This window comes from Crocodylus porosus, unplaced genomic scaffold (assembly GCF_001723895.1).
Source record: "Crocodylus porosus isolate Cpor-Errol unplaced genomic scaffold, CroPor_comp1, whole genome shotgun sequence".
In the NCBI taxonomy this organism is placed as follows: domain Eukaryota; kingdom Metazoa; phylum Chordata; order Crocodylia; family Crocodylidae; genus Crocodylus; species Crocodylus porosus.
The window spans coordinates 5690291-5704815 of NW_017728935.1; the positions used below are offsets into that span (position 1 = coordinate 5690291).

Consider the following 14525-nt stretch of genomic DNA (forward strand, 5'->3'; position numbering starts at 1 on the left):
AGGGCATTGGCCCCCCCCCCCGGATTTGTGTGCAAGACAAGGGTGGACTGCTGCTGTGTGCTTGGGGCCAGAGGCTGCACCAACCTCTTCCTGGCAGGGGAGCTGGGCTCAGGGCAGGCTCAGCTGTGCGGGATGGGCAGCAGCACTGGAAGTGATGGCTACGGGGGGGTCGAGGGGAATTTTGGGGTGGTTATAGTCCCCCAAACCTTCCCTTAGTGCTGCCCCTGCTTGGGGCACTCTGCTCTGCTGCCTTTCCCTCAGGAGCCCTGCCTGCGCTTCCCGAGGGAAAGGCAGCAGAGCAGAGTGCCGGGGGGGAGGGGTTTGGGGACCTATAGCCACCCCAAAATTCCCTGGAACCCCACCATAGCCACCCCTCACATTGCCACCCACCCCACACAGCTGAGCCTGTCCTGGGCACAGCCTCCCCACCGGGAAGAGGCTGGCACAGCCCTTGGCCTTGAGCCCACAGTGAGCCATGGCTCGGTCCTACTCCTGGCCCCAGGGTCTTATTCACCACCCTGGCTGGGGAGCCCCTACCATATTCCCTTCTTCACCATGGGGACCTTGATCTGTGCACCCGCCCCCCCCATGCCCCTTTCCCCCCAACTTACCAGCTGGACGCTGCTCTCCAAGTTGCCCAGCTACATTGCTGGCCGTGTGGTGAGCATGCTGTGGCTGCGCACGTGCACGCAGCATTTATTGGTGAGATGATTGGCTACGCTGGCCGAAAAGAGCCGACGGCCGAAAATGTTAATTTTCCCTTTGTCACTGCCGATCCGATATGTGACCGATTATATTGGTGCACCTCTACAAATAGATGCTTTACTGTCTTTCTTCTGACAGTGCCTGTCTCTCTACCAACAGCATTCTAATCCAGGGCATGCAGGACCTTTTCCAGTTGTTTCAGTGCACAACAACACTATCAATCCAACCAGTCCTACAACAGCTACAATGGCAAATGCAAACCGTGGTCCAACAAGTCCATCTGTTACAGCAATAGAACTCATTCCTTCAGTGACAAATCCAGAGAATCTCCCTTCCCTGCCAGATATCCCACCCATTCAGGTTAGTGTTCCAGATCCAAACAGTTTGTTACTGATTAAGAAACAGACTTTCTTCTACTAAAATTGCCTTTACTACTACTTTTTTTTGTATGGGTGTACTATTACTACAGTAAGTATTAAGGCTGTTATTGTTTGCAATCCTTTTCAAAAGATTGTCACCTTGCTTTGGCCATGACTGTTTGAGTGTCCAGTGCTGACTTGCTCAGCTTAGTTATCAAGACCCCTAGTGACAGTTAGGGCCACAGGAAAAGATGTCCAATAAGAACATCTATTTTAGCACGTAAGGCTAGCTACACAGGGAAAGCGTAACCAGTTGTACAGCATTGTTGAACCTGATGCCATTTATGACCCAGAACTTCACTAATTCAGATTTAAGGTTGCCTCCTTATGCCTGTAAGGTTTTTTGAAGCACTTGTCACTTAGCTCATTATCTAGAGTTGCCAGAGTGCCATTTTTCTGATTTAGTTTTACAGAGACACTTCCGGTTTGAGTAATTGATGTCAAGTGAGTTAAGTCTGTCACTTCAATTTGCATATTTTTGAATTACTGCACTCTGACACTACAGCTTTTCCTCATGCAGAGAAACCTATTTAGGTAAATAACTGAAAAGTAAGCTTAAGTTTTAGGCTGCTGATGTACTTGTCAGTGAGTTCCTACTTAAGTAATTTAGAGCATTACTAATTCTGGTATAAATGTTGTTGTAAAGTGAGAATACAACTAGAAGCTGTGCAGGTGTGTGCCAAATTCAGCCAGTGTTTGTTGGGAGAAAAAGCTATGCCTGCAGGATATAAATTAGCTTATGGCCGTCTGGCATTTTAGTACTTCAAGAGTATCTAGAATAGATCACTGATTTAATGTTTCTTTAGGCATATTCACTTTTCAAGGATTTTATAATGATTGATTGGCTGTACAGAGAAAAATTGACAACTTTAATTAAAAATATGTTGTTCAGCTAACATGCATGTAATTACATGTACCCTTACACGTGTATGCAGATGAAAATTGTTAGCGGTTCACGGTGTGATATCTGTTAGGAGAAGGACCTTGTGAGGTGCAACTTTCTTAACCTCTGGACTTCTCTGACTTAGACTTGGGATTTATTTTTCAGCTGGAAGATGCTGGATCAAGTAGCTTGGATAACCTACTCAGCAGGTACATCTCAGGCAGTCACCTACCCCCTCAGCCAACAAGCACCATGAACCCTTCCCCGGGGCCCTCAGCCCTGTCTCCAGGATCATCAGGTAAACTGGAGAGAGAGGATGGGAGGGGGCTGTGTGTTGAAAATAATTGGCAAGCGATTTCCCCAACATAGTTTTAAAATGATTTTCCTCTCCCTTCTTGGGATGTAAATGTTTAGGTTATTGGTATTAGTCAGTCTGTATAGGCTTGATTTACACATACCCATGAAACAGTTCTTTCGGCACCCTAGCAGGCCTCTTAACCCATGTAACATTTTTCTCATTTATTGTCTCTATCTTTGAGTTTATATGAAATCTGTACAACAGGTCTGCCTTTGTACTAGCTTGTTATTTAAAAAAAAATAGAGACATTTTTAGGTCAAAAGCGTGGCCATCTTTGTAAGTAAATACTGAGATTGTGAATTGAAAGGCAACTGACAAACTGCCATTAAAATGTCAGTATTGGGTCAAACTTTGTGCTTGAGCCAAGTGACGGAAGGGTTGCTGATTTGCGTGAACTATCGGGCCACCGTTAGCGTAATTATTGTTGGCGGTGCTCCGTGTAAATATTAACACCTTACACAGAATCCGCTTTTCACAGAAATGCTTTTTTTTCAGGTTTATCCAATTCCCACACGCCAGTGAGGCCACCTAGCACCTCTAGCACAGGCAGCAGGGGGAGGTGAGTACATTACTAGTTAATAACGTGGCTAAAAAATCAAATGTCAAGAACAAATAGAGACTTCAAAAGTCTTTAACCAATCACTGTTATAACTGTGACCTCTTATTTGAAGAGTAATACCATATAGCAAATTCATGTCTTAACCCATCACATGTGTTTTTTTTGTTGTAAATTATAGGCACGGCTTTTAAGCAGACATTTTCAGTGAGGCTTAAGGGGGTGTTGTTTGTTTTGTTTTAATTTTTGAAGTGCACTTGAGCTTTCCATACACTTACATGCTGCTTTTTCTAGCTGTGGTTCATCAGGCAGAACTGCTGAGAAGACGGGCATTAATTTCAAGTCTGACCAAGTGAAAGTCAAGCAGGAGCCTGGGACAGAGGAAGAGATATGTAGTTTCTCAGGAGCAGTGAAGCAAGAAAAAACAGAGGATGGCAGAAGGAGCGCATGCATGGTAAAGTTGTTGTGTGAAATTGCATGTTACTGCACCTTTGAGAACCAGGAAAGCAGAAATACATGGTGCCTAGGAAACAGAGCCTTTTAGCAAGTGAAAGGCAAGCCGGCCCCCACATCCTGCTCCCCGGTACTGCGCCTGAGCTCTGTTCTGTGTGGCACGGGTCCCGAGAGAACAGGGCCTGCCAGTATCTTGCCAGCGGTGGTAATGATAAGGTTTAATGATGTGAATACCAGTCCAGGGGCAACAGGACTGGGATTGCCACTTGTTTGCTATGTGCTGTCAGACAGGTGCTTCCTCTTTTGTCTTGGGCTGAGTTGGACTAGATTTGATCTAAACGTGCGAGATGCCATCCTCTCTTGGCAGGTGTTGCTCTTGGGTAACAGTGCCTTGGAAGTGGCACAGCAGAAATGAGTTGGAACTTAATCTCTAGTTGGCCCTGCTTAGGAGTTGATCCTGCCCTTTGGTTCATGTGCTGAATCTGATGTGGTCCACAAGATGCAGGCTGGAGTCTGCCAACTAGCGCTTTCTTCAGTCATTCAGTAAAACTACCATTAGCATTTTAGTATGTTCCCTGTTTTTAGCTCTAGCTAATAAAAGCTTTAAATAGCTCGATCTTAGACTTTCGCGTTAATCTAATAGTCACAAACATTCATCCAAGTCCACTGCAATGCCTCATGGAAAAAGTCTGAATCTCCCAAATGCGTAAACTGATTTACCAGAATGAGCTCATCACAGCACTAATGCAAGGATGCTGAGAAGCCACCAAAGACAATGTTGCAAGGTTTTTTAACTCCTGGTTGATGTCTTGATGGGGTTGTGTACTGGGAGTGGGTTGAGGGAACTTGTTATCCAAAGCCTTTCCTTAAAGGTCAGCCTGAGAATAGCGAAGTAACAGGTGTGTTTTCTGTAGAATTTATCGTTAGCTTGAGCCATCCCTTTAAGAGGCTAGACTTTTATAGAATAGTGATTCTCTTTCTAGTGTGTAACTCCAGTGTCCAGCAAGGATTTACCAGCATTCTTAGTCTGCAGTGCTAGTAAGCAACCAAATGGCTTCTGATCCCCAATATGCGAGGAAAGATGAATTTGTAGACTGAACCCTTTGCAAATTATCATGTGCTGCTTTTATTCCAGCTTAGCAGTCCCGAGAGCAGCTTGACACCACCTCTGTCTGCAAACTTGCATCTGGAAAGCGAGTTGGAAGCTTTGGGGAGTCTTGAAAATCATGTAAAAGCTGAGCCAGCAGATTTAAGTGAAAGCTGCAAGCAATCTGGGCACAGTTTGGTAAACGGGAAGTCTCCAGTAAGAAGTCTAATGCATCGATCAGCACGAGTGGGAGAAGGCAACAACAAGGAGGATGATCCAAATGAAGATTGGTGTGCTGTATGCCAAAATGGAGGGGATCTCTTATGTTGCGAAAAGTGCCCAAAAGTGTTTCACCTCACTTGTCACGTACCGACACTTCTCAGCTTCCCCAGGTACCAGAAATCAAATCAACTTTCCATTCCAAAAAATGTCTTTGTAGGCTGCTCAACAGTATGAGTGGCCCTGGAGCCCCAGTGCTCACGAGTAGCATGAAAACATCCAACATGTTCACTGGCCCATTCGTGCATGTGTGTTCCCTGTATGCTGTTGTTATTTTTTCACTGACGCTGAAGGCACGCGCAGGGTACAGGAATACGAGTTTGATAAACAGTACTATACTGCGTTATGTTACAGGAGCCTTTAATATTCTACACGGTGACTCTGGGGAGGTAAAGAAGCTATAGAAATAGCCAGGTGGTCACCTTGTCCTTGTAGACCTTGTCTCTGGATTCCTGAACTAATTGTGTCTCTTCTTATTTAGTGGGGAGTGGATATGTACGTTCTGCAGAGATCTAAGCAAACCTGAAGTAGAATATGATTGTGACAATTTGCAGCATAGTAAGAAGGGGAAAACAGCACAAGGCTTAAGTCCGGTGGACCAAAGGGTATGTGTTAAAGACTGCATGCATCAGAGTCTAAGAAGTGTCATATTGGGCTTGTTAACCGATTGCTCATTGTCATCCCCACACTATACCTGTACTTTACCCAACAAGCAAAAATTTCTTTGTAAAAACACACTGCATGTTTTAACGTTAATCTCAGAAGTGGTTCTAATGAGGAGCTCTCGTGGGTTTAACCTTCCTAAAAGGTTTAACTTTCCTGATGCAGTTAGTTGCTTTATGCAAGTTGAATTTCTTAAACGTGTGATGAGAGGTGCTGTTTGTTATTTAAGAGCATATTGGAAAGGTCCAGCTATGCATATTGTTTAATGTAAGCAGTCAGATTGCCTGCAGCCTATTACTTACTAAATGGAATTCCTTCAAGGAGGCTGTTACCCAGTTGAAAGCGTAAAATGTTTGTGATGGGGGGAAATGATAAAAAGCAGTCGTTTGAATGGATTTTCAGATTGTTTCATTCCAACCACGTGTGGAAAAAGTAGGCAAACCCTTGCATGTTGTCTGATGGCACAGTACAACCAGTCGCCTGCAACAGGCTGACGAGCATAACAGTGTCACTGACCGCTGCCCAATTGCCCTTCCTGGGCTGGCTGCCTTCATTTAATGGTTTTTTGCAGCATTTGGTTGGTTAGCCCAGCTCTGTCCCCTCTGGGAAAAGGAAAGCAAGGAAGGCAGGAGTAACAAGGTTTTAACATTGGGCTACCTGAAGTAAATCTGTTGTTCCCTTCACAATGGATACTTTCCATATCTTTGAAAATGAATGAAAAGTAAAATCTAGGCTCAAGGTTTCATTTTCTTCTAGTGAGACGGTGTAATAGGAACCTATTTAAGTACAGACTCTTTGACTGAAGTTAAATGTAGGGTATTAATTTTAAGATTTCTGGTTTGTTTGTTTGTTTTCACAAGAAATGTGAACGTCTCCTGCTTTACTTATATTGCCATGAGCTGAGCATTGAATTCCAAGAGCCAGTCCCCGCCTCGGTGAGTTTCCTGCTGCGTGATGATGGGGCGGGGGGAAATTAAATAAAACTAAAATGCAGATGATGTCTCCAAGGGACCAAAGTCTTAACAGGTTTCTGTGTTGGGAATAAGTTGTTTGTTCTTCACGTTCATCGGCAAGACGCTGTTGGAGTAAAACCAATCCGAAAATGTCACTGGTCCAACTTAGAATGGTGCTTTGAATTGTTAAACGTGTTTGTTCTAAAACGTTTTCAAATAGCAATATTTGAGTGGGCTGCAAAAGTTTTGGGGTATCTGATAAAATGCAAATATTTTATCATTTGTATTTAGCAGAAGGCTTTAAAAAAAACAACCCATTGGTAGCCATGTGGATAGAACAAAAATTTTGACTTCCAAGAGATGTGAGAGAAGTCACATTTAATGGTTCTCGAAGACAGTGATACTGCACCTTTGATCTTTATACACAAGTTGCTTTCCAGCATCCAGTATGTTGTATTATTAACTAGATTATTATGTTGTTGTGGTGTTAACCTTCCCCACGCAGTCGTGGTTTTCCCATATACACAGTGTGCATGTGCTCTAACGGGGTTGGATGGTTGCTGACCTTAAGTGGATGGAGTATGCTGCTTCTATGAACAAAAGAATTGCGTAGCAGCCGTTTCGGGCGGCTTGTGATCAGATGCACTCTTTCATTGCAGATACCAAACTACTATAAAATTATAAAGAAACCAATGGATTTATCAACGGTGAAAAAGAAGCTGCAGAAGAAACATTCCCAACACTACCAGACTCCCGAGGATTTTGTGGCAGATGTCCGGCTGATCTTCAAGAACTGTGAAAGGTTTAACGAAGTATGTTCGCTTCCAATCTCTAGAGCAGTTAAGGTTGATGTAGGGCTGATTCTGCAGCTGCTCCACACAGCTCCTGCTTGCAGACCAGAAGTGCTGCGTGTGGAACACCTGAAGAGTTGGACCCTTTGCAAGTACATACAGCCCGAGTGCAGGCCTTCCTTTCATGTTGGCTGAGAGGGTTACACGGTGCACTGAAGGCAAGAGTTGTACCAAGGTTTGCAGGCAGCAGTTGGCTTGGCAATAGCTGCTCTTAAATTGGGATTCTGCACCAAGAAGCAGCGTGACCTCGTGGCTGGCCCATCTCCGATGGATTGCAGCCGTGCCTCAGAAGTGCAGGGTTAATCGGGCATTCCTCCAAATCTCACAGATGATAGCAAAGCAGACTGCCACTGATCAGTGCTCATCAAATATTATGCCGCAAACTTTGTTAAGGAAAAAAGCTTCTGCAGAGACCATTCCTCCTGATTCTAGCTCTTGCTCAATTAAAATGAGGTTTTAATTTCTAAACGGAGCCTAAGAAGCCTTTCTGCAGCAAGACCCAGCAGCCCCTCACTTTCTCAGGTTAGTTTACCCCAAAAATGGGCCTGAGATGGGCAACCCATAAAATGTAAGATCTTCCTTGTGAGTGTAGCTAAATGCACATGGTGCAGCGTGACTTCTGCTTGCCAACTACTGAAGTACTCGTCTGCCTCACAAATGTGCGCAATGTGCATGAGTTAAGCTGGTGAAAAGGGTGGCAGCAGTAACTGAATAGAGCAAAGAGAAGGGAAATGTAGGCTGTCTCACGTTCCTCACCCATAAACTGCTGGAATAAGGGAATTAACCCTGGGAAGAGAAATCATCATCTCTGAGGCTTCTCACACAATACAACCTAAAGTCCTGGAGAATGGGCTGTAGGGAGGGGGATAATTATTTTCAGTGTGTAACTTCACATTTTCTGACACTGTTCAGAAAGAATTTCTGTCCTGCCTAGAGTGGCGGCTTGGGGCAACCACAAGCCTGCTTGTTAAGTCTCAGCTCTGCCTCACGTAAGGTATGGTCTCAGTAAAATCTGAAAATAACTTGCCAAATGAGGCAGCTGTGCACTTGGTTGTTCTGAGCTCATGACTTGTCATATCCCTGTGTCAGGTAGAGAGGTCAATGGGGAATGTGGAGGGAGAGCAGCTCTCCAAGTCTCTCAATCGAGGGAGTAAGTGAAGCGTCCACTTTGGAAGCAACGCTGCTGCTCTTAGAGGTGTTGCGTGCATGTCGAGAATAGGAGGCGGATCTGGGAAACACGTACTTTTTAAAAGGACTCTTCAGACCTGACTCCTCACACTCTTAAGTGCTGACTCTAACATCGCAAGCTCACAGGGTCTGATTGCTCAGGTTGTAGGACCAGGTCTGGTTCCCGTGTCTGTCTGTCACATGGAGGTGATTGGAAGTGGGGAATGGAAGAGGCAAGAATGCCCGTTTCTTTTGTAGAAAAGAACTTGCGCAGGAGCTCTTCTGTTACAACTGAAATAGCGTTGGCTTTCCATGATACTATTCTGGGCAACTGAGTTTTGGTAAAGAAAAACCTGTGGTGAGAATCATTTGCTTTAATGTAACTGGTAGCCATTTACTGTATCAAAGCCTCCTATATTGCCCAAAGTCCACGTGCTGTAGGTTTTGAAACAGCCTCGTAAAGCGGGTGGCCTCTCTTTGTTGAATTTGAGAGCTAAACCAATCTGGTCATAACGATCTGTTTTTCCTGTGATGGCTGACTTCAGTCATCCAACCCTGTGCAATCGCATAACTTTAGAAAGGATTATAATTTCATTTTTTTTGACTCTGGTGTCCTTTTTAGATGATGAAAGTTGTTCAAGTTTATGCAGAAACACAAGAGATTAATTTGAAGGTAAGCGTTTCAGACCATGCACACTTGGTGAAGGGACATGCGTTACCAACAGGTGAATATTCCTGTTCTTTATTTGCAGGCTGATTCAGAAGTAGCACAGGCAGGGAAGGCAGTTGCATTGTACTTTGAAGATAAACTTACAGAGATCTACCCAGACAGGACCTTCCAACCTTTGCCTGAGTTTGAACAGGAAGAGGACGATGGTGAAATAACTGAGGACTCCGATGAAGATTTTATACAGCCACGTAGAAAACGTCTAAAATCAGATGAGAGACCAGTGCATATAAAGTAATCTGATAATATGGACCTAAACTTATTGTAAAAACTGTTATTTAAGTGTTCCCGGAATAATATCATGCCTACAGTGGCCGTCTTGAAGAAGCTGATAGCTTTTAGACAGTATTAGATTACAAAGCAACATTTGTACAGAAAAGCATTCTTGTCAAAATGGGGAAAACCTGTATTGTATTTTTGGGGGATTTTGTTTTTGGTTTTTGGATTACTTGGAATTTCCTTTTCTTTTCCTGATGATGATTCTCTCTTGGCCTGTTCTCACAGATAGAGGTGCGTGAATGTTGAGAAAGATGCAGACTTGATAAGGCACTCCTGGTACAGATAAGTGGACTGTTGCACTGCTTAATACATGTTCTGCAAGACTGGACCAATATGGTTACTCTCACGCTGGACTGCAGTCTAAACTGTAAGAAGTGTGGCTAGCAATCCCCCCTTGTGTGAAATGGAGTGCGAATTAGATCATTTATTTGATCAACTTCTCATTTAAATGGTATTGTGAGTAACTGACCTTCTGTGTTGATCCAGATATCTAGAGTACACCTTCTTTCCAGCATTTTATGTACAGAAACCTCACAAATGATCATTAAACCGTTCTGACTTGGCAAGTGCAGCAGTGTGAATTCTTAATACGTACAGGACTAGGTCTGGCTGTAACAATTGCTTCTCGGTAGGGTCCATTTATAAGTATTAATGGAGTCCAGTGTATGGAACATGTACACGTACGTCTTTTTTGGAATTCATAGGATTTTTTGTCTCTTCCTAATCCCCCTGAGAGGCAGAATGTATTCAATATTTGTTACCTAGATTTCTGTACTTACAAATTTAGACTGAGAAGGTAATAACTGGTGGTTTTCCAGTCTTCCTAAATATCAGTTTCTGAGAGACCACTATTGGCAAACAATAACCTGTTGACTACCAAATGTGTAAAATTTCCTGTATTCACTTTGTCTTATTTGTAAATAGTGGATTGAAAATTCCTGCAGATCAGCAACATTTGTTGAGCTGTTTTTAAGCTAATGTGTATTCTTACTAATTGTTCCTATCAAGAACAGATTTGTAATATATGCTGTTTCTAACATTGCATTCATATGGAGGTTCTATCTTATTTTTATTAGAGAACTACTCAAAACTTTCTTCGGAAGCAGCTTATGAGTGAAATGTCTAGAAAGATTGGAAGAAACCTGTTGGGACTGGGTTACTTACCCTCCGTGACATGGAGTTACTTGCACAGACCACAATTTGAAATAGAGCGGCTTCTGGTCAGATGTTGAAAACGGATCAGTCCCCAGCCAAACTCTGTATGAAGTGGGCATCTCTGCAATGCCTTTCCACAGCGCACTGCCTTGTTTGCAGCATTTGTGGGTAGGGATGCCTTCTTGACAAAGTAGTTAAACTTTGGACAGCTAAGTTTCCTCCTCTTACTGGCCTGCTCTTTAAGGACTAGCACCGAGAAGTAGAATTTCCAGCCTTGTACAGTCGTACAGTCTTCTCTTGGAACAAGATGAAAAAGTCCTGTGTAAAGAAACAAGATCAAGGTGCCCAAAATGCAGATTTGCCATGACATTTTGTGTGAAGGAAACATGAATGTGGCAAATTGTCAAGGGTTTTGGGGGTTTTTTTCATTTTTTTTTCTTTTCAGCATGAGAAACTATTCATAGCATATAAAGAAAGATTTGACTTAAGCATATGATAGAGGTAAATATTTTAGCACAAAATCTATAGAATCAACAAATGATGCTCTTAAGAAATATTTATGCAAATCACTTGAGTTAATTTTGTTTTTATACAGTCCAAACATGAGTGCATACAGTATGTGACTAAATCCTTTCTTAAACCACAGAAAGGGATTGAAGGTGCTTACAGCTTGGCTCACTTCCTTAGGTTACCTTAAACATTGCACTTAAAGGATCAAACAGAATTTTGATTTTGTCTTTACTTTCAAGTGGTAATGTTTTTCAAAGGATTTTGTCCAGTAAATTTTAATCATAAATAGTTTGCATCCAAATCAAAAAGAATGGCTCATTTGAAAACATGCCAGTGTCTGTTCTTAGAGAAGCATGAGTGGGGTGAATGGGAAGTTCTGATCTGTAAGTAAAATTGGATTATTTAATGACTGTACACTCGTCACCTGTTCATGCATTTCTAGATTCTCTCTTAACTTTGCCAATTTGAGCGGAATTTGTACTATTAAAAATACAGTGGACAAGATTGAGTTCTCTTCAGTTGGGCTTGCTAGTTTTTATGGCACGTGTAAGCACTCTAATTTCTGCAGATGTTGTTTTAAAATGTAAAGACTTGTCCTGCCCAGGCTGATTCTGCTCCCCTGCAACAGGTAGGAAATTCACTCTGGTTGAGGCATTTTGTAAACTTGTAAACTAGCCTTTATTCCATTAGTGAGTCTGAAACCCCAGCTGTGATCCTGGTTACAGGTGAGGAGGCTTTTTTCTTGCACATTACCCTGAAAACTTCCTTTCTTGTCTTCAGAATACAATAAAGATTACCACTTACGTGAAATCTCGAGGCGCGTGCAAGAAATCTGAAGCGTTTTCCTTAACATCTATGTACGAAGAAATGAGTGAGACTAGTGTGTCCAAGTGGATTTTTGTTGTTGTTCGGTTGGTTGTTCCCTTTCGGAAGTCCAGATCTGATAATCCGGTAGCTGTTCATAGTTAGCTAGGGTGCATTCAAGCAGGATCCTAAAAGATGTTTCAACTACATTGATGTGCTGCTTTCCCCCTTAGACCATGGACGTAAATCGATCGTAGGAACCGGTCAGTTTGCTCAGCCAAAACAGCTTTTGTGCCATGTTGCATCTATTTTACTCGATAGCAAAGTAATTGTTTTTGTATCAGTAGCATGACGCGTTGGTTGCGGCAGCTTCTGGCTGGCAATTGATGACAGTTGAGGGATGTTGGGATGGAAAACGTGCCGTATGGCAGGGGGGAGCCTTGTTGCAGAGGGCAGGCATGTCGCATGGTTTCTCTGCGCAGCTGCCATGTCCCGGCGTGATAGCAAGAAGTTAAGTCTGGTGCTTGATGCAATTATATGCTTTGATTTGAAACTCTTGTGTTTAAAAAAAAAAAAAAAAAAAGTTCTTGTCTCACTCTTTTGTTGTAAATGGTCCTGACGTTTAAGTTAATCCAAAGAAGTAAAAGGCAACTCGCTTTGAAACAGGAGTGAAAAGTGTACAGTGTGCTAATTGTGGACTTCTCGATTACCTCAGCAGGTATCCTGCCATGTAATTACTAGTGATTAGTGTTACTTTAACCAGCTAAATAGGTTCAGGTCTCTTACTTAACTGTGCCCTGGAATTAAGTGGCCTAACTTGTTCTACTGAGGCTGAGTTCCTATCCAAAAAAAGGGTGTTCCCCTAACTTTTAAAGATAGAAATGCTCTGTTACATGTAGATAGCTTGTTTTTGTGAAATGTCACCAGTACGACTAGTTGTGGCATTTACTGTGTGTCCGCATACTCAACACTGGATCCGTGAAATGTTTTATAAACATTTCTGCAAGCCACTAGAACTAACAGAAATCTTTAACATTTAACCCACCCTTACCCTTCTGTTGTATAACCTAGTTTTAGCTGATCCTACTTAAGCTTAAGTGATGGCAACAGTGTTTTAAAGTTGCGTGTATGATGTACTGGATGTAGGCTTTTTTCTTGTTTTTCTTATTCTCTTCCTTGGAAAAAGCAATAAAACTGCTTTGTCTGTTGCCTATTAGCATGACAGGAGTCCTTTCCTTTGGATAGTGGTTTTATAGGAAAGTTTGTATGCATATCACCAAGTCTAGCTTTTAAAAATAAAGTGTGCAGGAGTTATTGACAATATAGTGTGGCATTTTATTTTAAAAATTGGGGAAAGTTAACATATTTTTTTAAAAAGTAGGCGTTTGAGTAAATAATGGAGGTACTTTTTTTAAAAAAAAATTTATATGCCACAGTTTACATAGACATATTTCAGACTAAACATATACAGTACATTGTAATTTTGGAGGTGGTGATTTCTTTTATTTTGTGAAAATGCATGTACAGTAACTCTTCCATCTTAGTTCCTTGCGTTGGCTGAAGGGGGTCTTCTTTATATGCTTCTTTAACAGTATCTGAATCAAAATAGTTTTAAAAATTGCAGGTAATTTGGATATCTGTATTGTAATTGACCTATCCAATGTGCAAAATGCAGTTTTGCCCTTTTCTGTTGAGTGCTCTTTACAGCGAAAGGCTGCTTTCTTTCAGGCTAATAGAGTGTGTACAAGCAAGGGTACTAAAGAGAACTGTACAAGTCTGACTTGTTGCAGCATTCCCTTGAGAGTGACCTAAATTTCAAAGAAAGCGAAAGAAGAAAAGAAAATGCATGTCTGCTAGTGGCCTGCGCGGGCAGCGATGTCTCAAGTTCAAGACGCCATGAAACGTGTACATAAGCCTATAACGATTTGTGCAATTGAAAGCCTGTTTTAATTTTCTATGTAAACCTACTCATGGAAGGGTTAAATTCACAGCATTTTTTTCAGTTCTTTCTTGCTTCCAGTAACTAAACTGGTACTTTTTTGCACATAGTTAACTTTGCTCATCCTTCAATATGATTCTTCAAAAAGTGCAGTTTCTGTGGTATTGTATTACCTGAATAATCATATTTAACTTTTTTTAACAAGGTTACAGTTTCTAATTGTTCCGTTCCTGTGTTTTTTGCTGGTGTGTAATAAAGGCAAGATTTTTTTTTTTCTTTTCTTGGTTATTTAATACATTAGCTGCCTGTAAATATTTCTTGTTAAATGCTCTGGAATGTGGTGTAGAAGTTGTATTAGATCAGTTTAAAGCATTGTTTGAAAACCACTTTGTTTTGGTTATTTCTATTAAATTAGGAAAAAAAGGGGAAGAGTTTTGCTTTGAGTTTTTCTTGCAAATCTGAGTGGAGCACTTCTGAGCGTTTCTAGAAACGTTCCTTTCTTTGGCTCTGTCTTCAGCAGGTTCGTTCTTTTTAAAAATGAGGCTAGCCTTGCGTGGACAGCGTGAGTACGCTCCGGGGCTTGTCCCGTGTGGCCGGAGGCCCCCCCTCCATCCATCCGTCGCACACGGGGGAAGCGGTAGGAGCGGGTCGCTGGAGTGTTGAGCTCCAGGGAGCGGGAGGAAGGAAGTTGTCCGGCTGTAAAAGTGGTTCCTCTGGGGCTGGAGGTCACTCCCAAC

At 42.3% G+C, this 14525-nt stretch overlaps 1 protein-coding gene across 1 annotated transcript in view; it reads left to right on the forward strand.

Annotated features, from left to right (window-relative positions):
* The window catches only part of TRIM33 (tripartite motif containing 33), a gene marked incomplete at its 5' end in the record, with an annotated part of 38475 nt that extends 24261 nt beyond the window's left edge, over positions 1-14214 (forward strand). The window contains 10 exons of the mRNA XM_019546499.1: positions 865-1065; positions 2173-2305; positions 2861-2924; positions 3216-3375; positions 4510-4853; positions 5222-5345; positions 6264-6338; positions 7016-7168; positions 8997-9047; positions 9127-14214. Of these exons, the coding sequence (XP_019402044.1) occupies positions 865-1065; positions 2173-2305; positions 2861-2924; positions 3216-3375; positions 4510-4853; positions 5222-5345; positions 6264-6338; positions 7016-7168; positions 8997-9047; positions 9127-9339 (1518 nt within the window). The remainder of the gene's footprint in view (positions 1-864; positions 1066-2172; positions 2306-2860; positions 2925-3215; positions 3376-4509; positions 4854-5221; positions 5346-6263; positions 6339-7015; positions 7169-8996; positions 9048-9126) is intronic.
* Between the last annotated feature and the right edge of the window lie 311 nt (positions 14215-14525).